General features: G+C 45.8%; 1 protein-coding gene across 6 annotated transcripts in view; it reads right to left on the reverse strand.

The window, feature by feature from the left end:
- Nucleotides 1–26,773, reverse strand: part of MYLK (myosin light chain kinase) — a 271,706-nt gene that overhangs the window by 106,393 nt on the left and 138,540 nt on the right. For 4 of the 6 annotated variants that reach the window (XM_034957195.3, XM_034957198.3, XM_063602906.1 and 1 more), the window contains 8 exons: nucleotides 21,075–21,123; nucleotides 20,019–20,184; nucleotides 18,500–18,665; nucleotides 16,519–16,537; nucleotides 14,808–15,343; nucleotides 14,017–14,223; nucleotides 7,086–7,220; nucleotides 3,309–3,461 (listed from right to left, as the gene is read on the reverse strand). In XM_034957195.3, the coding sequence (XP_034813086.2) occupies nucleotides 3,309–3,461; nucleotides 7,086–7,220; nucleotides 14,017–14,223; nucleotides 14,808–15,343; nucleotides 16,519–16,537; nucleotides 18,500–18,665; nucleotides 20,019–20,184; nucleotides 21,075–21,123 (1,431 nt within the window). The remainder of the gene's footprint in view (nucleotides 1–3,308; nucleotides 3,462–7,085; nucleotides 7,221–14,016; nucleotides 14,224–14,807; nucleotides 15,344–16,518; nucleotides 16,538–18,499; nucleotides 18,666–20,018; nucleotides 20,185–21,074; nucleotides 21,124–26,773) is intronic. The other 2 variants (XM_034957201.3, XM_034957199.3) reach the window with 2 other exon arrangements.

Genomic DNA, 26,773 nt, shown 5'->3' on the forward strand with positions numbered 1-26,773 from the left:
GAACGTAAGCACCCTGCAGGCAGGGCCCTCAGCTGTCCTGTCTACTGCAGTTTCCCCAGAACAATGCCTGGCACTGATCAATATAGGCGCACAGTAAAGACTTGTTGATAAGTAAGTGTAATACTAGAAGCACACGGTGTTCAGGGAACGCATTCTGGGGTGATTAGGGTAGGCTTCCCAGAGAAAGTGACATTTGTGGGAGTTTCCAGGATTTGGAGAAGAAGAGAGTCACTGAGGAGGGAAGGCAGAGAAAGCATGAAGGGCTGGCTGCAGAAATCGCGTCTGAGGGCTGCACCAGCAATCTCGATGATTGCAAAATCTCGGCAAAAGGCGAGAGGTGAGAAAGAGCCCCTGCATCTGGCCTTTGGCACAGTATCTGCTGAGCTCTCAGAATAAGCTTGCTTGCAGCAGAGCTGCCCCTCAACCACCCCCGAGAGAAGACAACTGGAGGGACACGCGTTGCTGCACGGCGCCACCTTGTGGCCAGAGCCCTTGGAAGCAGGCACGAGTGTTCATGGCTTGTGTCTGGCTGGACACCTCCCTCCTCTGATTCTCTGATGGCCAAACAAACACACAATACTGTAGCAAAGTCGATCCTTTGGGAAAACCCCTCCTCAGTCTTGGCATTTGTAAGGATTGTATCTTGTTTAAAGGTGGGCTCTGCTGGACAATCATAATCACAGCACATACCTATGGAGGGTGTGTGCTATCCTATGCTCTGGGGATACTTTGCACATTCATTCACTTAATCCTCACAGTACCGCGACTGTCAGCATCTCCATTTCACACAAGACGAAGCTGAGGTCTGGAATGCTAAAACACCAGGGTGCAGGGCTAGTAAGTGGCAGAGCAGGACTCACACCCAGGCCGCTGGCTCCACATCCATGCTCCCCACCGTGGCCTGGTGCCACACTAAGGGCAAGAGAGGGCTGGACCTGGACAGCTAAGGGAGGGGTGAAGCAGCCATCAGTGCAGTAGGGAACAAACACCTCCACTGTGATCATCTCCCCCAGCCCAGGCTTGTCCCGAGGATCCAGAGCCAACGGGGCTGCCAATCAAGTCAGAAAAACTCCACAGCAGAGGACAGCGCAGGGAGCAGCCCCGAGCCTCCTGAGTGTCTCAGGGCACCGTGCCAGGGGGTGTCGCTGTGCCAGGCTCACCCTGCTCCAATCCTATGCCAAGAGCCCAAATGCTGCCGGGCCTGAGTGTGCGGCTGCGTCTTCAGCCTTGTTCACCATTTATGGTATCTGAGCCTGTCTGGTCTTTATAGCCCAGTACATCCCCCACACTGGGAGGGGGTTCTCTCATGCAGGCCTCTTCTCCGAGAAAATCCAAACTTCCTTGGCAGAGTTTTTGCCTGAGACCTCTCTGTGCTTTTTGTTTTCCTTTGGATGGGTGGTGATCCTTCAGGCCCCAGCCCCCACAGGCCCGGGAGTCAGGAGGATGGCCCTAAAGAATTCTTGATCCTTTGCCTGGGACTCCCACCTCCAGGGGACTCTTAGCTCAGCTGGGTCACTCTAATCCAATCTAAACACAGGCAAGCCAGGACAGACATTGGATTAGTCCTTGGCTGTGGCTGTGGAGGGAGTATCAGAAAACAGAGGGCTGAGCCACGCGGCTCTACGTGTAGCATTCTGACTCTTGCTGCCCCTTACTTGACTCTGGGGTTGGCCACGCTGGCCTCCAAGAAGAGCCCCCAGGTGAGTCCTGCTTCCTGGACCTCAGAGACAAGGTTCTCAGCAGTTCAGGTTTCCTCTGAAGTCTCATTATCACAATTTCCTGAGCTCCCCACCTGGCTCCCAGGGAGTCATGAAGTTAGAACTATGAGGATAAATGAGTAAGTTTGTAAACCAGAATCTGGCTGGCAAATTCCCAGAGGCCAGAGCTGGGCTCTGAACCCAGTGTGGTGGGTTTCCTGGAAGGAAGGGGTGGACCAGTTTCTTGTGCTCACTCCCGGCAGAGAGCTTCACAGAGCCAGCGTCAGTCACATTCTCCATTAGTGCCAGCTCCTTCATCCCTAAGGGACTGACATTGCCCAGCCCACAGTGGCCAGTCTTCCCCTTTGAGCCAGGGGATGTGTCCTCTGAAAAAGGTCAGGGCATAGGAATGAGCACAGACTTGAAAGTCACAGGCTGTGGGCTCCAGGGTGCAGCTTTGCAGACTAACGTGATGCGCTTAGGCAAGTTACATTCAATTCCCGAGACTTCCAGAGCCTTCTGTCTGAAATCAGGACAGCATCCTTGTCCCCTAGGCTACTGAGGTCTCAGTGAGAGAATACGGGTGAGGTGAAAGTATTTAACACAGTAAGCCATAAATGTTTCTTCCCCTTTCCTTTTCTGCGAAACTTCCTCCTGCAGCCTCCCAGACAGTGGCTACTCATACAATACGGAGATGTTCCTGACAGGCCTGAGCCCTGGGGAATGGAGAGATGTATTCTCCTGCTTGTCTGATGGGAGACCAGTCACGCTGCACTCAGTGCTAGCACCAGAGGACCCAGTCACGCACAGGAGCTGGGGGCATAGGCTCAGGGTGAGGGTGAGATCAGGCTTACCTGAAAGCCCTGGACCCAAGAAGCACTTCCGTGGGAACTGTCACCAGGTCTGCTGATACCACAGCCCAGACAGATCTCTCTTGAGTCTGTGGCTCCCTGCAGTTCCTGGGGACTAAGTGCTTGGCTGATGAATGGATGACCATGATAATCAGATTACTGGAGACCAGGCTGCTGATGTGTAAAAACAAGCCTGGGCCCGTGAGTAGAAGGGGGGCAGAAAGGGGACAACCTGTGACCCTCTGGAAGCCTCAGTGTGCACACTGTGACCCAGGGGTCCCCCAGCATGTAAGGGGTCACTGGTGAGGCCAGTGACTGCTCAGGGAATATGTGAGTGCTCTCCCAAGTCCTTTTGTAGTGTGCGAGGTTTTCTTCTGACCAGACCTGGAGCTTCTGGAGCTAAGGGACCCTCATCTCTTTCCCCCATATCTTTCCATGACCCCAGTGGAGTGAGGGGGTGAGGAAAAGGCCACCTCTGATGGCAGACCCTTGTCGCTGTGAACTCCTGGAGGTCATCTCCCTCACTTCCTACCTGCAGGTGCAGCACTTTTTAAGGACCCTCTCCTCTGTCCCTAAGAGGTTGCAGCAGCCACTCCTCTGTCACAGCACCTGCCGCTGCCAGTGGTGTGGAGTAGTGCCATGTGCACCTCTGCTCCCTGGATTTTAGCTCATGATACCATTTTCTACAAATATGCCCTCCTTCCAAAGCAGAAGTGCCTGCAGGAAAGGTGCTTCTACCCAGGTGCCCAGAGGCTCCTACCATGGACAGTGACCCAGGCGCTGCAGGACACCTGCCCCAAGGCATTCTCAGCCAGGCAGGTGTAGGTGCCATGGTCCTCCGGCAGGGCATCCTGGATGTGGAGCTCAGCCACGCCGGCCTCGCAGGTAGAGCGAGCGTACTGGATGGGCTGCCCTGTGGAGGAAGCACAGGAAGGCTCAGGCCAGGCAGCATTGGCAGTAGGGACGGGAGCCCTGTCCTCAGCAGGGCTGCTGCTGTCATGACACTGAGACTTGTCATGCTTGCTCAGATCCATTGAGGGCTAATGATGTACCATGCACATCTCCAGCCAGCTGGACAAAGGCTTATGGGCTGGAGAAAGAGCCAGGGGCTAAGGAGATGAAGGAAAGGGAGTAATTGTGTGGTGGAGGAGGAAGACGGGGCCTAGAGGGATGGGGGAGGGAGAATCTGGAGGAATTAAAAATGCAAGAGGGAAAGGGACAGAGTTTTGGGCATTCTGTGTTAAACAGTCTCCAAATCCACATCCTCAACTTCACAGAATTCTGAGCCTGGAGAGACTTTTACAGGGTCATGTGGCCCATAGCCCAGCCTCAGGCAAAACGGAGCTTTCCCAGGCTGAACATGGGGTGCCCAGCTCCACTTAGATGTCTCCAGAAACAACGATTCAATTTGCCACTGTAGATATTTATCAAAAAGCAATTCTGCATCCCCCACCCACTGTTGCAGTTAGGTACATTTCTTCTATGCAATTAGGTGTATTTTAGGGTTCACAGAAAAGGTAAATATAGAGAACTAAAAATGACTCGGCTCCTTTTTTCCAGAGTCCCTTCCATGTGACATGTTCCAGGTCACATAAAGTCCTGCATGGAGACAGGAGTGCATGCAATGAGCTTCAGTGGTTTCCTTAATGCTCTATGTTCCTGGGAGTTTATCATTCTGGGATGTGACTTTTCATTTCCAGGAAAAAAAAAAATCTCATTACTGAAGAGTCTGGCTTTGGAGCAGGAATGTGTCCAGCTGCCATATAGGAAGCAACTGTCAGTTTCTTCCCTTGCCAGGCCCCAGGGTCCTGGTTTGCACTTCATAAAATTGGGGGCGGCCAGTGGGGAAGGGAGACAGTACAGAAAGAAGTCGTCTCCCTGCAATGCAGTGTTTTCTTCTGCACATAGCAACACTTCATGTCTCCATGACAGTTTGGCAAAGAGACCAGCAAGCACATCATAGGACTAGAGGGGAAGATTCCTCTCAACCTATTGCATTTCATAAAAGTGGGGCCGAGGGCTGGGAAAGGCAGGGGCCTGGATCCTGCCACTGAGAGAAGTGAGCACTGCTCTTTGTTTTTACTTTTTGTCACAATGGTACCCTTCAAACCTCTCTTCCTTGACAATACCAGTGTATTCCCTGACTGCCGCCAGTGTGTCTCTTCTGTCCAAACATGTGCTGACAAGCCTTTTGAGAGCTCTCCTTTAACTGGAACGTAACTCACTGTGGCCCCACAAACATGGGATGGGATGGAGGCCCCAGAAAGGAGCTGTTGGCTCAGGGCACATCAGAATTGGGAGACATTAGGCTCTCCCAGCTCGGAGGCTGGGTTAAACTAGAGTTAGCAGCCAAGGAAACCCAACTTGAGCATGATCGCCCTCTAGTGGAATGGGTGTGGAAACGCTAAGAGTCGCTGAGAAAACACCGTCTTGAGTGATGTATAAACTAGGAGACAGCAAGCTATGGCTCCTGGGCAGAATGCTAACTGCAGCTTGTTTTTGTAGCGCCTGCAAGCTAAGAATAGTTTTTACATATTTTAAATGGCCGAAAAATATAAAGGTAATATATCTCATGACATGTAAAAATTATGTGAAATTCACATTTCAGTATTCATAAAGTTTTACTGCAACATAGCCACACTCGTTCTTTCACTTATTGTCTATGGCTTATGTATTGTCTATTCTTTTATTTTTTGAGACAGGGTCTCACTCTTATTACCCAGGTTGGAGTGCAGTGGCTAAGTTTTGCTTTTTTTTTTTTTTTTTTTTGTAGAGACAGTTTCACTGTGTTGGCCAGGCTGGTCTTTAACTCCTGAGCTCAGGCAATCCACCTGCCTTGGCCTCCCAGAGTGCTGGGATTACAGGAGTGAGCCACTGCGCCCAGCCTCCTATGGCTGCTTTTATACCACAACAGCAGAGTTGAGAGTTGTTAAAGAGGCTGTATGGCCTGAAAAGCTGAAAATAGCTTCTACCTGGCCCTTTATAGAAAATGTTTGTTGATACTTAGTCTAGACTCCGTTATTAGTCCTTAACGCCCATATTGCATTCCAGCCACAAGGAGGCTGCCTCCTTGAAGTCAATCACTGGATCCAATAGGACTTCTGTCCTTTGCTAAGGGCTGGGAGGGAAGCAGACCTCAATTCTCACTTACCAAGAACACTACATGTAGGAAGACTAGATGGCACTTCCTCTTACTCACTAAAGACAGCTTCTAGCAAAGCCTGAGCAAACTACACCAACAAGGAAGGTTCACAGGCAATACATCAATGACGCAGACACAAATGGGGACTATTTGGTGCATAAGTGTTGGGGACCACTGCTCGCTCGCTTGCTCGCTCTTTCATTTATTTATTTATTTATTGGAGTTTTGTTCTTGTCACCCAGGCTGGAGTGCAATGGCGCAATCTCGGCTCACTGCAACCTCTGGCTTCTGGGTTCAAGCGATTCTCCTGCCTAGCCTCCGGAGTAGCTGGGATTACAGGCACCTGGCACCATGTTCGGCTAAGTTTTGTATTTTTAGTAGAGATGGGGGTCTCATCATGTTGGCCAGGCTGGTCTCAAACTCCTGACCTCAGGTGATCCACCCACCTCAGCCTCCCAAAGTGCGGATTACAGGCATGAGCCACCGCACCTGGCCCACTGCTGTCTTAAGGAGTGTATTCTATTAGGTGTGAGAGTGAGCTGAGATCCCAAACCTTCTTTTCCACCCTATCTTCTCATAGATAAAGAAGCTGGTACCCCGAGGGGTGAAGTGTCCAAGGTCACCCGACCACTCAGTGGTGGAGAAGGACAAGTGCCTGTGTCTCCTGACTCTCAGCAGGGGCTCTTTCACCCTCCCTGGGGATCCCCACAGTAGTCCCTGCTCCATCTTATCAGTTTAATGGACAGTTCTCAGTCTTCTAAAGTCAGAGTTCTCCCACACTGTTGAAATTAAATGGTCCTTTAAAAAGAAAAGGGTGATAATATACGGCAAATAATTTTTTAAAGGACCTTACTTGACAAAAAAAGAGTTGGCGAGTCTCTATAGGACTATCAGTTTAAAAAGAATAACTGGTCTGTGAGTCCCAGAACCACCTGCCACTAAATAAAAGGTAAGATCCCTCATGCAACTTTGAGAGTGGTTCATTAGTTTATTCATTTATTTGTTCATTTATTGACTCAATAAATATTAATTGAGGGCCTACTATGAGTTTGGCCATAAGAAAAGAAATCCAACTGCTCATGCCCCTATGTGTCAGGCATCTCATTAACCACTTTATAGAAATAATCTAATTTAATTTCACAACCACCACCCTGCAGATAGGCAGCATGATTCCCGCCATGTAGATGGAGAACTCAAGGCTCAGACAGGAGTAGTAACTTGCTCAGCCAGTCGGGAGCAGGATCCCAGTGCCCGTGCTCTCTTTGTGCCCCGTGCTTCCTTCTCATACCACCGGGATGTCCAAGGCATAAATGGCTCAGAGGGATAAGTGAGAATTCAGGCAGCGCCAAAGGGCCCAGGGGATGGGAGAAGAGAGCTGGGGCAGGGGGAACTCACCATTCAGCAGCCAAGTGATCCGGGGCACTGGGGTCCCCCGTACGGAGCACTGCAGCACAAAATCCTGGCCCTCAATAACAGTGCAGTCCTTCAGGACACTGGAGAAGGAGGGGGCCACCTCCATAACGGCAAGCCCTGTGAGGGAAAAGGACAGGTCAGCTCAGATCACAGCTTGCCCGCTCTGGTGAGGCCTGCAGTCACCCCAGCCTCCCAGGCACGCCTCACTGTCCTGGACACCTGGGTACCCTCGGCAGCCTGCCTTTGCCTTCTCTCTCTTCACGCTTAAGAAACAGGCAGCACCAGTGATGTAGGGACATGGAGCCTGAAGCAGAGTCACCCGCAGGGGCTTTTTCACAGTCACAAAACACCCTAGCCCTGGGGTGCTTAGAACCTGGGCCTGCCTTCTCTCCTCTGTGACTCAGGTGCCTCCTGCTTTGCCTTGGCTTTTGCTGCCCTCGAGCCTCTAGAGAGCTCCTTCCTGCTTGTTGGTCCTACTCTACTTTCTAGTGTCTCTTATCTTCTTTAATATGTCCCATCAGTGATTACACAATCTTGTGAATATCTTTTTACTTGTATAAGCCACAGGCTCACAGGTGAGGACATTTCAATTTTAAATTATTACAATGATTTTTTTCCAATTCCAGAACTGAATCATAGGACTCACATGTGCTCCAGCTTTCTAAGCACAGCTTGAACCCCATTCTAGGTCAAGGGCTCAGAGCTGCCGGGGACCTGGGAATATGCAGTAATGATGCCCTTGTGTGGTTTGAATGCACATTCTGGTTGAGAAGTGCTGAGCTGAACTTTCCAAAAGCCTTCTACACCAGTGAATTAGGGGACATTTTCTAGTTTGGGGACCTTAATTAAGAGCAATAGGGATAATCTCTTCTATGACAACCAGAACATGCTGTACATGTGTCAAGGTGGCTGATAGCTGAGAAAAGGTGGAACTGGATTTGGTGCTTAGAAGATATATCACTGGTGCTTTTCAAGAGAGCCTATTCAATACAGAAATGAGAAGAAATGTCATATTATACTGCAGGGGTTTATCGGCAAGAAAGCTAATAAGATTTGAGGGCCTACTATATGCCAGGTACTTTTCCAGATATGACTACGACAATGCTATGAGGTTGTTCTCTTGAGTTCATTTTACAGACAAGGTTACTAATTTCCCATAGTTGAACTCGATGCTGAAGCCAAGTTTTACAGCCAGCTCTGACTGTACAGCTGCACTTTCTCCTCCAGATCCTAGGGGAGGATAGGCGACGGGAGGGCAGCGACAAGACAGAGTGATGGTGTACCTGGACAGGCCTGGCACTAAGGGAGGGTCAGACAGACCACCCGGAGGGTGTGGGGAGGCACCCTCTCCATCCCTCCCCTTGGCCAGTGTTGAACTCCCTCATTAGAGAAATGCCTTTGGGAGTTATCAAAAAGGATATAGGCTTTCATGCCAGGTCAGTTTGGGTTAGAAATACGCTCTCTTTTACAAGGCATGTGAACTTGGACAAGTCATTTAACCTTACTAAAGATCAGTATTCTCATCTAGGAAATGGGTATGATTTTCTTGTAAGATTGTTGGGATAACTAAATGAAACAATTCAGGTAGAGCATTTAGCACAAAAACCAGCATAGCGCATCCTCAGTGAGTGTTAGCTGTTGTTATCAAGTAGAAGCTGTGCATAGAGACTCGACTTGCGGCAAATATAGTCTAGGGATGAAAGAGAGTGGAGGGATAGAGTAGGAGCTCCAGGGGCTCTCAAGCGGAAGGAAGATTTTCTTTCCTTTTTCAGCATAGGGACAACTACAGCATGCTTGTAGGGAGAAAAAAGAGGTCTCTCAATAAGGGAAGGGGAAAGATTGAAGAAGTGGTGAGAGAGTAAATCATTGTTAGATCAGATCCTTGTGAAGATGGGAAGGGACAGAAAGAGAAGTCTTAGGAAGGGAAACAGACAGGTATTCTGTAGTATAGGAAAACAGAAAGAGAGAAGTATGTAGGAGGAGCTAAAAGAACACCCATCAGATGACCTGCTTCATGGTAAACTCATCTGCCAAGAATTAGCTAGGATGTTTAGGAACTGGAGAAGTTTTAGAAAAGCGAGTGTCTTCATCAAGAAGATAGGATGTGGAATGGCAAAGTAAAGACCTCTGAAGATCTACTCCTCCATAAAAGCAACAACAATACTGGCAAAAAGAGTCAAAAGCAACGGTTTCAGAATGCCAGAAATTAACCACAGGCTTGCGACATTCTGAGGAGCATTCAGTAAAAACAAACAAACATCCAGGAGTGGTGGCTCAAGTCTTTAATCTCAGCACTTCGGGAGGCCAAGGCAGAAGGACTGCTTGAGCCAGAAGTTTGAAACCAGCCTGGGAAACATAGCAAGACTCTTGTCTCTACCAAAAAAATAAAATTAAAATATTAGCCAGGCATGATGGCATGTGCCTGTAGTCTCACTTAGTAGGCTGAGGCAAGAGGATTGCTTGAGCCCAAGAGTTTGAGGCTGTAGCAAGCTATGACCACGCCACTGCACTCCTGTCTGGGTGACAGAGCGAGACTCTGTCTCTAAAAAGTAAAAACAATAACAACAACAAAAAACCCCAAACAACAATACCCTGCCCCTCCACCCTCCCAAAAAACAAACAACAACAACAACAACAACAACAACAACAAAACATAGCTGAATCTTGGTAAGAACAGCAAGCTATGTGCTTTTTCACTCTTGTGCCCCTTGCCCCAGCTCTGGGGTAACTCTGAAAACCAACAGTACCTATGGTACTTGTGAAAATCAGCCACTTAGCAAGGGGCAGGATGGGTTCAGAGCTCCTGAAAAACCCCATCCATAAGAGAATGGTCACTATTTGCCCTGTCTGGCAGCTCCTTCAACGACTCCATTTTCCGGGTTGTCTTTGTTTAATCCGACTCAAAGTTTACTCTGTGTGGATGGCCCTGTCTCCAGGATGTTTGTTAAAATCAATCAGTAGCAATTGTTTAACATTACAGCTACTTGAGACAGCAATATCATTCGGAGCTAACAAGAGTCTGACCAAAAAACTTCAAAGGAAAAACTGGGGAATGAGATGTCCAGGACTTTGAAAAGCTCTGACAGATTCCTGAGAACTGAGGAGCCCAGATGGATGTGCAGGGCTGTGAGCCTGCCCAGGAAAGATGTAAGAAGGCCCTCCTGTCTCACCTCTGGCTGACTTGGAGCTTTGGTGCAAGCAGAAAGTAAAGGCTAAAGCAGAGCTGTAAACTGCTGGCCGGAGCACTGAAGATGGGCGTAACACACACACAGAGCCCCTTGGCAAAGGCTGGGAAAAGTATTAGTTCAAGGCATTTAAGGAACTCTCCATCCAATCAATTAGGTGATCACTAAACTAACTAAGCAGGGACTTCTGTGGCCACACATGACAAATAATCCAGCCTTTACAGAATGGGAGAGGATTATTGTAAATCATGTCTGGTAAATGACTTGTATCCAGAATACATAAAGAACTCTTGCAACTCAACAATAAAAAAGTAAATGATGCAATTAAAACATGGGTAAAGTATTTGAATAGGCATTTCTCTGAAGGAGATATACAAATGTCCAATAAGTATATGAAATGATGCTCAAAATCACTAGTCATCAGAGAAATGCAAATCAAAATTGCAGTCGGCTGGGTGTGGCAGCTCATGCCTGTAAACCCAGCACTTTAGGAGGCTAAAGTGGGAGGACTGTTTGAGCAAGGAGTTCAAGTCCAGCCTGGGCAACATAGTGAGACCTTTTATCTACAAAAATAAACAAAATTAGCTGGGTATAGTGGCATATGCCTGTGGTCCCAGCTATCCAGGAGGCTGAGGTGGGAAGGATCACTTGAGGCTGGGATGCTGAGGCAGCAATGAGCTATTATCATGCCACTGCACTCCAGCCTGGGCAACAGAGTGAGACCCTGTTTCCAAAAAAAAAAAAATCATAGTCAGATGATTGTGAATGGCTATAATGAAAAAATAGAAAACAGGCTGAGTGCAGTGGCTCATGCTTATAATCCCAGTGCTTTGGGAGGTTGAAGTGGGAGGATCACTCAAGTCTAGGGGTTTGAGACCAGCCTGGGCAACATAGTGAGACCTCCATCTCTACAAATAATAAAAAAAATTAGCCGAGTGTGGTGGCAAGCACCTTTAGTCCCACCTACTCAGGAGGCGAGGCAGGAGGATTGCTTGAGCCCAGGAGTTCAAGGTTACAGTGAGCTATTATCATGCCACTGCACTCTAGCCCTATTGGCAAAGCAAGACCTCACTTTTAAAAAAAAGCAAGAAAGCAAGCAAGCAAGCAAGAAAATAAGTATTGGTGAGAATGTGGAAAAACTGCAACATTTGTACATTGCTAGAAGAATGTAAAATGGTGAAAAACAGTTTGTTAGTTCCTCAGAGGGTTAAATCCAGAATTACCTTATGATCCAACAATATATGTGGTCTAAACATCAAAATCGAAAACAGGTATTGAAAACAACTCATACATAAATGTGCATAGCAACACTTTTCACCATAGCTAAAAAGTAGAAACAACCACATGGACCTTAACTGATGCGTGGATAAACAAAACATGCTATATCCATACAATGCAATATGATTCAGCCACATGGATGAATGAAGTACTAATACCTGCTACAACATAGATGAACCCTGAAAACATTAAGCTAAGAGAAAGAAGCCAGACACAAAAGGCCACATATTGAATGATTCCATTTAACATCAAATGTTCAGAAGAGGAAAACCCATAGAGACAAAAAGTAGATTAGTGGCTATCAGGGGTTGTGGGGATGGGAGAACAGGGAGTGACAGCTAATGGGTAGGATTTTTTTGGGAGGGGTAGTGAAAATGTTCTGAAATCAGATGATGGTGATGGCCACACAACTCTGTGAATATATTAAAAACCACTGAATTGTGTACTTTAAAATGGTGCTTTTTATGTTATGTGAATTATATCTCAATAAAGCTGTCACACAAAACACAACAAGATAGGGAATCAACCTGAGATGTATTACCCCATGACGCGAACAGGCTAAAAATAGTCTTCTATGACACTTAGATGAATTCACAGCAGAAGAAGCCACAGGAGAATCTAGGCCCTCTGGATATGCCATTAATCTGTGGTGGACCTGACACCATATTTCTGTCCCCTGCGCAGGGATAGAGACCTGGCCTGGATGATGAGGCTTGATCTCCTAGACCTGTGAACTCTGCCTACCAGCACTCCCACCTGCAAACGGCATGGATAATATTTCTTGTAAAGGAATTCAAGAGGATAGTAAAAATCCCAGTTAAACAACAGTTAAAATCCCAGTGAATCAACAGTATACAGTGAAAAGTAAGATGTCCCATTCCTTCCTGTGAACCCCTAGTTTCCCCTTCCTAGAGGGACTTTTGTGCTCTTCCAGAAATGATTTGTGCACACACAGGCATCTTTTGCATGTGTGTACACAGATCTTTTCTTCCATTTACACATGAGCCTGTACTTTGCTCCTCTCCCTTCCTAGTGCATCTTGAACATGTTTTAGCATCAGTCTACAGGATGTTGTCTGGCATTCTACTATATGGATACATCACTAAGTCTTTTTTTCTTTTGGGAATGTGCATTTTGAAAATTTTCAAACACACACAAAAGTAGACAAAGCAGTGTAGTGAATTCCTATGTACCCATCTCTCAACTTTCATTTATATCAATATTATTTCATTGATATCCCTGCCAGTGCTCCCCAAACATGAATTATTTCTAAGTCAAATATAAAAAGCCATATCATTTCACCAGTAAATAACTCAGGATATATCTCTCAAACAGATGAACTTATAAAAAAAAAAGTAACAAGACCACCATCACATCTTAAAACACCACGAATTCCTTTATATTAAATCTTATCAGTGTCCAAATTCTCTTGATGTTCCCATAAAAACTTTTTAAAGATTATCTCAGTCAGGATTGGCAGAAGATTATCAAAAATTATTGTAATTGTTGATGTTACTATATACCTTCTAATATAAGTTTTCTATAGGTTGTCTTTTTTTTTTTTTTGCTTGCAATTTGTATGTGGAAAAAAAATGGGTGAAAGTTATTTGTTCCACAGTTTCCAGCAGCCTGCAATTTGCAGATTCTACTCTTGTGGTATTTGTTAATGCATTTCTCAAGGGTATGGCATGGGCCTGGGGCTTACATATGCATTTAGAGTAAGGGGGAAATTTTATAGAGATAGGTAGAAGAATATTTATCATAGGTATGTTATAATAGTGAAAAATGGAAACAATTTAATTATTCAACAAATAACAGCATACCTAAATTAGATACAGCCATTTCATGCAATATTATATGGCTACTAAAAGTCATGCTTTCCAAGAATTGTATAAAAAGATGTTAATATCACATGAGCAAATTAGGATAGAAAGCAGTATACAAATACCACAATGGTAAGTTTGTATAAAAAACATTAAAATATAATTTATTTCTGAGTCATAAGGTTATATATTGTTTAAATTCCCCACAATGAACATGCATTACTTTTATAAACAGACAGTACAATAAACATAAAAGATGTGGGATCCCACATCATCTCACATTACTCTAAACCTGTATATTTAATGAACACTCAGTTCTCTGTGGTTACAAACGTGAGTCACGGCACTATTCAAACAGCTGAGGGACCTAGGAAAGGTAGCTGTCAGTTGGGCTGGGCGTGGGGCCATGCATGTTTATTTTGAGGTGATTCTGATGTGAACTCCTGATTATGAATCACTGGCCTAGAGCAACACACTTGGCCTTGGCATGTGATTGGGGGTGACATTTCTGTCGGGCTGTGCACCAAGGCAGGGGGCTATAGGATATGAACCATCTGCAGAAGGTGAAGCACCCCATGAATGGTTGTCCCACAGAGAATGCGGGGTGACCTGGAGAAGTGTACTCACTTTCCACTTGGAGGGTCCAGCTACAGGACACCTGGCCTTGGGCGTTGGAAGCAGTGCAGCTGTATGTCCCACTGTCCCTGGTCCGGGCTTTCAGCAGGCAGAGGTAATGGGAGCCAGCATCTTCATAAACCTCAATGCTGCCTTCCTGTCTCCTCACGGGGGTGCCTTCCAGGAACCAGGCCACTTCAGGCTTTGGAATCCCGGAAACTACAGGGCCAGGTAAAGAACGTGAGCTCCCTATGCCCTGGAGAGCACCCTGTGGTTGTGAGGTAGGTGGGGAAGGTGTGAGCTGGAGGAAAGGGCTCAGTTTGGTGTGGAGCTGCTCTCCCACCTCTGAGTCTGCTTCCTCACCCTCAACCACACTCCACAAGACGAAACCTCTTGAGAGAGTCAAGGGCCTTGAGGAGGATGAATACAGGGTGATGGGCAAGGTCTCCAGGTCGGCCAAAGCCAGGCAAGGGGAAGAAAGGGCGGAGGAGACCATGAGGTTTGCTTTTTGATGTTGGCGATAATGAGTGTGTTTCTTCTAGGGTGGTAAGAACTAGGGCCAGGGCCAGTACTCTATCCAACAGCAAACAACAGGCTACTGTTAGGGGTCTCTCCACAATAAAGGGCATTTCTACAATAAGTCACTCCTAAGGGGAAGGCCCTTGTAAGGTGGTTTTCTAGGGGAGCTAGTCCAAGAAGATGAGTGGATATCGGTGGTGCAGACTAGCTGGGTGCTGAAGGAAGGGAGTGGCCACCAAGGGGCTACATTTTGGCAACCGGTGACCCTAATTACCTCTACTCACCTTCACATCTGAACTTGACAGTTTGATTTTCCCTGACCTCCTGGCTTTGGGGCTTGCTCTCAAATTTGGGGAATGCTGAATCCCTCTGGCCCTCCATGGGGATTCTCCTGGTAGCAGCCTTGCTCACAACATCTTGGCTCCCCAGGCCAGGCTGCCTGGTGGGGAAGGTGGCTGGACGGGGAGGAGCTGGCCTCTTCCTCTCTTCTCCAGAAGGTGATAGGACCCCCAGGCCTGGTGCTCTTCGTTCCGGCTGAACTCTTGCGGCCTGCAGGGTGATGGAGCTGGAAGTCTTCTGAAGGACCGGGGTCTGCGGGGCCGTTCTGGGCGAGTCCTTGCATGACTCCAGCTTGGACTCCCTTGGGGGCTGAGGCTGGCTGTTTGCAGCCCAGGGTGGGGAGCCACCTCTCTGGGGGCTGGAGCAGTTCTTGCTTTCGGCTGCAGCCTCCAGACTGTCCAGCTTCGACTCCTTTGAGATTACACTGGTCACCTCTTTCCTGACATCTGAATTGGTGGCCTTTGTTTCTCTCCCAAATGACCTGTGTGGTGGTGAGGGTGGGGGTAGGGTGGGTGAGGAGAGGGGAGAATAGAATGATCATCTGGTTACTCACAAACATTACTCATCACAAGCACGGATTCCAGGGATCACAAAAGCCCACAAGTTAAGAGCAAGTAAGAGCATCTTTCTCTGCAGTTTGCCCAGTTTCCCAAGCCACAGCACAAGCAGCCATTCCCGACACTTGCCTGTCCCACAACCCTGCCCAGAGCCCTGCTTTCCCTACAGTTCCCTTCTCTACTGGTGCCTCCCTAGTTCAACCCCTGCCACCGGTGTCCTGTGTCCACTCTGCCCTCTCTAATCTATTTTCTATACAGCGACCATAGTCGACCTTTTAAAAACATTAATCAAATTATGTCATTTCAAGCCCAAGGATTTTCCAACAGCTTTTCCACTACTTTAAGAATGAAACTGAGCCCCACAAGAGGGCCCACAGGAATGCCAGCTCCTGATCGTACAGACATTGGCCTGCCATTCACCAGGCTGCGGCCACACTGGCGTCCTTCTGGGTCCCCATGGGCCCATCTCTTGGTTCACAGCTTGTACATGCTATCCCTGCTGTTTGGAGCACACTCCCTGAGCTTTTCTTTACCAGCTAACATTCCTTTGCACAGGTCTGAGCTCAAATACCAAGTTCCCGAAATGGCTTCCCTGCCCCTCTATTCTAATCAGTGCCTTCCTGTTGTCCTTCCTCACAGACGCATCCCAGTTGGTAACGTGCGTTCGTGTGGTTTAAGCCCTCCTCTACGCCCACCCCTGCACATCCAGCATCTAGCGCCGAGCCTCACACACAGGAAAGAGGCTCCTGCTGGGTCTGGGCTGGATGAGTGAACAGATTCCGCCCTGGAATGAGGAAGGCGGCCTTCTCAGAGCAGTGTTCTTCCTCAGGATGCTAACCATAGAAGAGACTGTGTAGATACTGTGAAAGGTGGCAACACTGAGTTTTCCAGTCTCAATACTGACAGCAACCTGAGATAGAACCCGTGTGTCATATTACAATAAGAGAACAAGACAAAACACCCAAAATAAAACAACATCCTCCAAATGGCCAATTCTTCTGCCCCATAAGATGATTCAGAAATTCAGGGCATTTCTCGGTAACATCCTTGCAGGGCATTTCAAGAGGGAAAACGTAAAAGTCACAAAGCCTAGACATACCTATTGGCACTGTCCAAACCTGGAAAAAGGGGGAAGGGTGGAAAGACTGTTAGTAGAATGCTGTATACACCAAAATTTCCCTCCCCAGGCACTTCCTCATCACCGTGGTCCCACCCTGCTGGCTCCTTCCAGCTTCCCTGGTGCTGAACGTCTTTGGCCTTTGAACTCCCCCCAGCCCTAGAGTACACTGTCAAAGGTTCAGGTTCTGTCCTTTGGGCTTTTTAATAGTGGCTGGTGCTACCATACCCTGAGGGCATGGAATCTGTTTCTGTTCACTAAACAGAAGGAAAAAAAACCAATCCAGGGACAAACAAACATCTACTGAAAATTCCAAACCCAAATGCTGTAACTTACCAGTGTACAGAAAAGCATACTTTTAATGTTATCCAGTTCTTCAAAGAAAAAACATAAAATACCTATTTTTCCTGCTATATTCTTTCTCAAATTTTATCATGGTAAACTTCAAAATATACAATAGTAGAAAGAGATAACAAACCCTGAAAGCCATCACCAGGATTAAGGAGATACCACATTTTGCCAGTCTTATATATCCATTTTTGTTTTCTTTTGTTTATTTGTTTTTGAGTATTTTAAAACAAATATCAGGCAACATATTTTGTCATGAAGTCCATCAGGAGGGAATAGTATTTAACTGAACGTCAGGGCAGGCACACATTGCTCTGGGTGTCTGGTGGCATCTCCTTATTCAGCAGTGAGCCACCAAGTCAGGTTCTCCGGTCAGGACCAGGATTTCTTGTTTTAGTGATGTCAAGTGAAATAGAGAATACCAGCATGCACTGCACACAGTACAGTCAGGATGGTTTCCTGAAACTTGTTTACCTATGTATACATGTTCTGGGTTGCAATGTACTGTGAAATATATTTCTTTCTGTAGATTGTGAAAAATACCCAGGCCAAAAAAAGTAACAAGAGCAAAGATGAATCGTTTCTAAGAAGAAGGAGATGCAGAACAGAAAAATCAGAAGAAAAGAGGGGGACAAAGAAGGAGGAAGGACTGAAAGCCACTTCCCTTCCTGACCCCCGAGTTCCTGCTCCAGTAAAGTGACATGCAGCCTCTTCCCCATCGCTGCACTCCCTCCTCAGCCTGGACTTGAGGAACCAAAGAACTGTAAGGAGGAGACGTGTTCAACAAGACTTACAAGGAAGAACTGACAGGGCTGACGACTCAAGGAGAAAGAGGCAGGGGTCAAAAGGATGCTGGAAAGTCCAGTCTGGGTGTGAAGGAACATGGGAACCCTGGTAGAGGGAGTCAAGTCGAAGGATCGCCTGACTTGAAAGACAGAGTAAACTATCAGTAAATTCTGGGCAGGTTAAATTTGGGGTGATGGCAAGACGTTAGCAACATTCATTCTTCCAGTTGGCAACCACAGATACAAAAGGGAGCCCGGGTGAGAAGAAAGGACTGAAGACATGGTGGGGGAGACTATGGGAACACAAGGGAAGGTGGCAGCCAAGCACAGGGCATCTTCCCTCGTGGCCAGGTCTGTGCTGCCCTGTTCACCCTTTCTTCTTGTCAAAGACCTGCCCCTTGTGGCCGGGCGTGGTGGCTCACACCTGTAATCCCAGCACTTTGGGAGGCCAAGGCAGGCAGATCACTTGAGGTCAGCCTGGCCAACATGGTAGAACCCTGTCTCTACAAAAAATACAAAAATCAGCCGGGCGTGGTGGTGTGTGCCTGTAGTCCCAGGCACTCAGGAGGCTGAGGCAAGAGAATCGCTTGAACCTGGGTGGCGGAGGTTGCAGTGAGCTGAGGTCATGTCACTGCACTCCAGCATGGGCGACAGAGCAAGACTCTGTCTGAAGAGAAAAAAAAAAAAAAAGACCTGCCCCTGGGGAGTGCCTGGGTGTGTGAGTGGGCCAAGTGTATACACACACAGGTGCGCAGTGAACAAGCAGCTCCTCTAGGAGGGTGCGGCACCAGGCAGGGATCGTTCTGCACTAGCCCTCCACTGGTCGATACCTTGGATGGAAAGTTCAGCTGACATCGAGGCCTTCCCCGACCCGTTCACCACCAGGCACGTGTACATTCCCACGTCATCTTGGTTGACTCCATGGATTTCCAGAACCTGCATGCCGTTCTTCTCAGACACAGACACACGGGCACTCGGCTGCAGTGGAACATTTCCCTGTGGATGGCAATGGGGTAACTTGGTCATACAAATCTGCTTACCTTCTGGCTGTGTCCTCCTGCCTCCTGCCAATCCTAGTGGGATAGACTCCAGGGCCTGGGCAGCAGCGCCCTCTGCTGTGGGCCCTGTCAATGTGCTCAGAGAACCAACTTTAAACAGTTCAGGGGCCCTGACTTGAGGTCTGTGGATGTGGTGTGGTGCTCTGTCCCGCTTAGAGCAGTTGCCTGGAAACTGTTTCAAAGAAGCCTGAGTTTGAGGTAGGAAATCCCATATTCCTCACTTCAGTTTTTCCTTACCTCCCCATTCCTTTTATTCTTTTCCTAGGGGAGTTCAAGAGAATTAGGAAGCAGGTAAAAGGTGTCAATACCCACTTTTACCCAGGCATTCCAACTCTGAAAAACCTATTCCCCTGGCCATGACTCTACCTGTTCCCCTAGGATCCTCACTGCCGTGTTTCACAGCCATCCCCAACCCCATGCCACTGCCTCCCTGCCCGCCCACCTCTCCCACTTAAGCTTCACTTCCCCCAGCCCTGAATGATTTATAAATCCCTTCTACATGGAGCCTGCTGACAATATTTTGAGGTAGGTGGTATTATTTCTATCTCACAGATAAGGAAACCAGGATTCCAAGAAATCAAATGACTTATCCAGCTTCACAGGCTTTATAAACCAGGGAGCTGTGGCTTAACACCTAGAACCCTAACTTCACAGTCCACTCTTGAGATTGTCAGGCTTGTCTTGACTCAGAAGTTTTCTGCTATTTTGTGAGTGTGAGAATTGTCAGAACACTGTGGTCTGAGTAACAGAGGGAGAGTTGTAATAGGGACAGGAACATGCATCCCTAACAAACATACACTGAACCCCTGAGAACCGCCTGAAACAGGAGGAACAGAATGGAAAGACTCCTACTAGTTGAAGGGTCTAACCCTGAATTTTCAGGGTCCCTAGGGCTATGATATGGTTTGGCTGTGTCCCCACCCAAATCTCATCTTGAAATGTAGCTCCCATAATTCCCACGTGTTGTGGGAGGGACCCAGTGGGAGGTAACTGAATCATGGGGTGGGTTTTCTCATGCTATTCTCATGACAGTGAATAAGTCTCATGTGATCTGATGGTTTTATAAAGAGGAGTTCCCCTGCACATGCTCTCTTGCCTGCCACCATATAAGGTATGACTTGGCTCCTCATTCACCTTCTGTCATGATTGTGAGGCCTCCCCAGCCATGTGGAACGGTGAGTCCATTAAACCTCTTTCCTTCATAAATTACCCAGTCTCGGGTATGTCTATTAGCAGCATGAGAACAGACTAATACAGGCTGGATCAGGGTCAGGGCAGACAGAAACCTCACCTTGAGCCAGGTGACCTGCGGTTGGGGCCGGCCAGTGATCTTGCAGGAGAATCGTCCCATCTGTCCTTCTTTGACCACAACTCGGCCCAGCTTGGTAGCAAACTTTGGTGGGCACTCCCCCCAGATGCTAGGACGGGTCTCCACTGCTGGAGCTGGAAATCTATCCCTGTAAGGAAATTGGCAGAGAATCCAGTCCCAGACAAGGCAGCAATTCAACCGTCCTCTCTCCACCTCACTCAAAGGCACTAAGTTAAGGTCAGAAGCCATCAAAGTGTAGCCTTCCCAATTTTATGCCTCAGAAACTTTCTCATGCTCTCTCTAGAAAAATGTGTGGCACCAAAACCTATTTCCTCTACCTCTTGGGCATGCAGCTAGACTTCATTTACTAGCCTTCCTTGCAGTTAGGCATGCCTGAATTCCACTGAGCCCTGGCCGAAAGCCTGGGTTTTAGCCAGGAGACCATGGGCAGAAGAGCTGTATGCCACTTCCAGGGCCGACTCATAAGAACCTCCTGTGAGGCTCTGCAGTCTCTCGTCCACTCTGCTGGTGAGATGCAGAAGGCCCAGTGGGGGCTCAAGGGCCTAGGAGATGAAACTATAAAATGGAAGAAGCCTGGGCTCCTGGAAGATAATGTGGAAGGCTCTCCCCATGTTCCAGGATATCTGAACTGAACTTTCCCTGAGTAAGAAACAAACTTTCCCTGGGTTGAGCCACTGTGATTTGAGGCTTGTCTGTTACAGCAGCTACTGTTACCCGCCTCTTCTAGGCTTGCTTATTTCAATCTTCTGACTATTGCCTTGATTGTTAGAGTCCACTGCAGACTCTGGCCACCTCTCCCACTTCCTTACATTTAGCAGCTGGGCCAGTCAAAGGAGCCAATCACAGAGGCAGCCAGGTCAGGAGGTGCTGTGTAAATGACACATCTCATTGTACTAGGCTCCCGCCCTTTGGTTATTATAACCTAGGAGAGCCAAGACTTACTCCCCAGACCTATCCTGCTTAAGTCAGCAGGAAAGCAATCCAACCCTTACTCTGTCTTGAACATCCAGGACTTACCCTAAGGTTTTGGAAACAACAGGTTGACCAAGCTGCTTCGCAAAACTTCCTGCAAGAAAAAGAGTTGAGGAGTCAGGTCTGAGCCACCAACTTGGAGCAATGAAAGTAAAAAGATTCAACAGCAGGGGTGGGTGGGATAGTGATGGTGATCATTAATCTTGACTGAGTATGGGCTGGGCTGTGTCACTATGGATACTATGGTAGGTGTTTACATACATTATCATGTGAATTTCTTGCAATAATTTTATGAAGCTGATACTACATTATCCTATTTTTTAAACAGATGAGAGAAATAAGATTCAGAGAAGTTAAGTCATCCATACAAGGTCACAAAGTCAGTAACAGTGCAGAAATTCACCCAGGTCTGCCAGATTCTAAAACTCTCAACCACCCTGCTGAGTTGTTAGGGTGGCACGCTCTACCTTCCATTTTGGGGATTATTTGGGGGTGATTCAGGACCTCTCCAGAACATTTTCTCAGTTAAAGGGAGGGAGGGAAAGGCCCATGCCTATCTCTTACCACACCTACTCTTGACTGACACAATCAACACTCCATTCTTCCACTTAAGGCCTGGAAAGTAGCAGCAAGCTGAAAGAGAGCAGGACAGGTCACTGCAGATGAGCTACAGCGGAGCCAGCAGCTCCTGCAGAATCTGCAGTGCTGCCACACTGAACACTGCCAGTCCTGGGCAAGGCGCTGCTATGCTGGACACTGCCAGTCCTGGGCAAGGCGCTGCTATGCTGGGCACTGCCAGTCGGTCCTAGGTGAGATGATGAGGCCATAGTAGGCGCTATCCTACTGGGCGCTGCTGATCCTGGGTGAGCTGCTGCCGCGCTAGGCAGGAGGCCATTAAATAGCAAAGCCAGCAAGGCAGCTGGGGTTAGCTCCTTTCATCCAGCTCCTGCAGCTGGGAGGGACAATTCACAATGTGACCACGAAATAACTCTAAAGTAGTGGGAGTTTTATTTTGAGGGGTGGGGTGGGAGGAAGAGGTCATTTTTGAGATGATGATCACCCTGAAAGTTGTTCTTCTTTTGCCGCAAGCTGGGGATGTTTATAAAACCCTATCCCAGGGAGGGTAGAGTCATCCTCTGATATCAGCAGACAGTTGCTGTGGGGAATTTGCAGGGAGTTTACTGCAAAAGAGTAAACTTCCTTAACTTTGACTCTGATCACATTTATATGACTGTGTAAGAACATAGGTGTGGAGGAGAAAAGTCATGGCTGAGTATTTTCATCATCCACACCCGGTTTAAGATTCCACCAGAACTTTAGTGAAAAGGGATTAATAACAAACACTCGCATCACATTTAAGCTGTGGCTCCATATAATTGGTGATTACGATACAGGCATTTCTGTTTAACATTACTTAGTGAGCTGTGTCTAGTTTTCATTCCTGAAAGTGTTTTGGTTTTTGTCATTCCATTCTCTATTCAAAAGTAAAAGAACTTCTAAATTGATAAAAGGAGAGACTTGTTTTGAAAGGACCCAACTGACAGTCAAGATGCTGGGCCCTCAGATGCTGCTGGAGGCAGAGCCAACTGTCCAGTCCTCCTGGAAATACTTGAGTGAGGAAAAATCATAAGCTTTAAAGATGCTCTGCTCTTGGGCCAGCACCTCCGTTTCTGTGACTCCATTCAAAGGAAACGACGCTAAAGTTAGAAGAGAAAGTTTACACAGCTATTCGCTTTTACCTTATTTGTAATAGTGAAAGTTAGAAGCAACATAAATGTCACTCAGTAGGAAGAAAATAAGTAGTTAGGTAAAATGTACAATTAGACATCTTATTCTGCCATTAAATTATGTTTAAGAATATCTGAAACATGCAGGTACATGTTAGGATATTATCTCATTCGTTCCTCAGCACACTCCAAATGGGCTATGATCCTCTCCGCTCCACTGGGCTTCATCCCAGCCACAATCTTGTCAAACCCAATGGTTGACACTCTGTCTCCATCTCACTCAGATGCTCAGTAGCATCTGACACAAGGTCCCACTCCCCTTCAAAGCACTTTCTCTTCTAGACTTTCCTGCTTTTACCAGGTTATTCATCTTCTCTCAACCTCCTTCTCTGCTCAACCTTTGCATGCTGGGGCACCCTAGGGCTGAGTCCTGGGCCTCTCCCCAGCCCCATCTAATTTCCCCCAGGAGGTCTTAGTCCCATAGCTTTAAATATCATCTATATGCTAAAGACCCAACCCATATCCCCACTAGAACTTCTTATTCACTCATCAGATGTATCTGGAACAAATCCCAGCACATTGTAGGTATTTAAATATTTGTTAAATACATTTTGTGCAGCGTATAAAATTTCCTATTTAATGTGATCATAATTAGGTAAAACTAAAATACCCAAAGACAGGAAAATGACAAGAAAAGGTATCATGTTATTAATACTGATTATTTTGGGGGTTGTGGTACTCTGAGTAATTTTATTCAGCTGTATTTTCTAAAACCTATAAATACAATGGTAAAGAAGAAACAGAACATGAAAAACATAATCTAGCTGCAAAAATAGGGGCAGGGAGGAAGAAAGTAAAATCTGGCATCCAAATAGAGGATGGATAGGGCCTTCTAAACATGCTCTATACAACAGCATTATCCAGTCTCTAACATTTCATCACAAAATATCCGTGTACCATCCATTGTACTACCCACACTACTGTATCACTCATTTCATCTGGGAATAAAGATTTTATAAAAATTAGACTGATTAACTGATGAACAGATAAACAAAATGTGGTGCATCCATACAATGAAGTATTATTCAGCTGTAAAAGGAATGAAGTACTTAACACGTGGTACAACATGGATGGACATTGAAAAAGTACATTAAGTGAAGGAGCTCAGACCCAAAAGGCCATGTATGATAGGATTCCGTTCATATGAAATGTCCAGGAGAGGCAAATCCATAGAGAAAGATGGTGGTTAGTAGTTGCCAGGAGCTGGGGGAGGAGGGGATGGGGAATTAATGCTCAATAGGTATGGGGTTTCCATTTGGGGTAATAAACAAGTCCTGGAATGAGATAGCAGTGATGGCTGCACAACACTGTGAATGTACTTAATGACAATTGTACACTTTAAAATGGTTAAAATGGTAAATTTTATGTTAGGTATGTATATTTTACCACAATAAAAAAAATTAGACTGAGCATTTTAAAAAGTCTTGGGAGCTAAATATCTTAATCCAAAAGGCTTAAATTCCTTTGTTCCTTAAAAAATAAATAAAAGCAAAAACATGGCACTTTCCCAAAGAATAGCAAAAGAATGCTGGGGAGAGATACTTCTATGTCAGGGTAAGAGGGTATGATGAAAACGTAACACATAAAGCAGTCAGCTAAAAATGGAATTGATGGATGCTTATTTTAATATGAGTTAACAGAGAGTTCACATCAAGACAAAAAGAATTTAGGCTAAAATTACTAACAGGGTCTATTTATAGGAAAAATTTGAAGTTGCAAATTGTTATATAAGGCAAAATTAATTTTGTAAAAGTATGAAAATCTGGCAGAACAGTAAGATTATGTAGAAAAATAAGTGGAAAGGGGATTAAAGTAGAAAGTCAAAAAATAGAAGAATGAGTTAAGAGAACTGGTGAGGACAGAAGCAAGTTGCTGAGAAAAAGAAGAGGCCAAGACACTGACGGTATTTGATCTTAGATTTTTCAAAGACAAGTAAAAGAGAATGCTGGCAGGTCTTAGGATTGGAAAGTTCAGTGGTGGAAGGGATAAGGTAGACCTAGCTCTGTTTGTCAAGTGATACAGAAAGACTGAATCGGGTCAGAACATACTGCTCAAAAAGTGAATAATGTGATCAAAATTGAAAGGAGCCGAAATGCTTCCAAAAATGTGCGGTGATATAATTTATCATCCAAACAGAGACTCTCAACACTGAGAGAGATGCAATTAATAATCATTCCAGGATAGCAGGAGAAAGCTAGGACTGTTCCAGGAAAAGTGGGGAGCAGTCACCCTACTTGTAGCCAACTTCAAAGTATTTTTTGAGGATTACTTAAAATAGTGGTTCTCCACTCTATCAGAACAAATAGCCGCTGTTTATAACACGTATTAACTGATATCCCCATGCGACCCTGATCAAAATTCCCTTCTAATCACACATACACTTATGTGATAATTTCAAAAAGAAAATAAATGTAAATCCTTAACTAAAGCATTACGGTGATATAGAGGGAAAGTGAATTATAAAAATATGGATTTCAATATGCAACTGTTCAAGCATGACCATTTCAATTTACATAAGTGCTCAGGCATGTTAGACGACAATGAAATGGCAGATTCTTGCATTAACTCCTAATGCATGTTTAGATTTAAAAGTAAATGATGAAAAATCATACTGTACAAGTAGCACAGCAAAGTGAAAGAGCACAGGTCTACAGTGGACACTAGAATATTCAAATAAAAAGATGTATTATATAAAAAAGAAAGAAGAAAATAACTTTAAAAGAAGATAACATAGCAAGACAAGTTACAGACCACTGAAGTAGAGAACATTTTTAGAAAGATGATTAATGTATTAATGTGGTGTTAAAACAATTCTCCGTTTTATGATATGGGGTTGAGTAGTAAGAAAATTATCACAGTAAAATTTATCACAGGACTTCAAGGTAAAATCTCACCTTACCTTGAAATACACATTCAGTGAATGGTTTTGACGAAGGAACAGTGATAATAACAAGAGACTATAGAGAAGCCATGTGCTAGGATGAAAACAGCAGTCATCTCCAAAAAATAATGGAAATACATAATCTTTTTTACAATATAGATTTATTACTGTTCCCCAAAGTTTTAAAAAATGTGAGATGGCAATAAAACTCAATAAGATGCCTACATTTTATGCATCTCCATTAACTTAATACTATTTGCTTCTAATATTAAGAGTTTTAAGTCTCCTCTGATCCACATTTTCAGAGCAATAGTGTAGTAACAGCACTATCCATATATACAATTATATGAGGTAATTATATATAGATAGAAATGTTATATTTCATTTAGTAGAAAATTTGTGCAGAGTAAATTTTTCAAAAATTTTGGAGCTATAGCTTCATTCCTTTTAATCTTCCCTCTAAATGATGACCATTTCTTCAATTACTGGGCTCTTTTTTTTTGTATTATTGAAGACTAAGGAACCACCGATTTATATATTTGTGGTGTCTGTTCTGGTAGGACTGTGAGGAACTGGGAAAAGATTCTTGCTGTGAAGCCCATCCTGTACCCCTAGTGCTTGCCCCCTAAATCCAGCAACATTCCCAATCACTGGGAAACCAAAAGGGCCCCCATGAATCTCCTAAGTGCCCCCTAGAGGGTGGTACTGTCTCTGTTTAGGGCCAGTGGCTTAAGAAAACCTCTGGAGAAGTGCCTAGAACCAGAATTTCTGGTTGAATATTAAACTTGGTATTGAAGAAAAAAGGAATGAAAAAAGTCAAAACTAAAGGTCACTGAAATTGCTCAATGTGAATAACATTTTTGCCAAAATTCTCCTCTTTGAAGCACTCTTTTAAGGCTCAGATATTATTCTGGATTTTGTTGTACATGTTAGTCTACTTGTTGAAGCTCTGACCAGTGCTTATATATACTAGGAATGGAATCCCTTTCTTAGTACAGGGGATGAAGTACCAAAGGCAGCTACAGAGGCAGTCAACAAATATTTACTGAGCTCTTTCTACAGGCCAGACCTATCAT

Source organism: Pan paniscus, chromosome 2, assembly GCF_029289425.2.
Source record: "Pan paniscus chromosome 2, NHGRI_mPanPan1-v2.0_pri, whole genome shotgun sequence".
Classification (NCBI taxonomy): domain Eukaryota; kingdom Metazoa; phylum Chordata; class Mammalia; order Primates; family Hominidae; genus Pan; species Pan paniscus.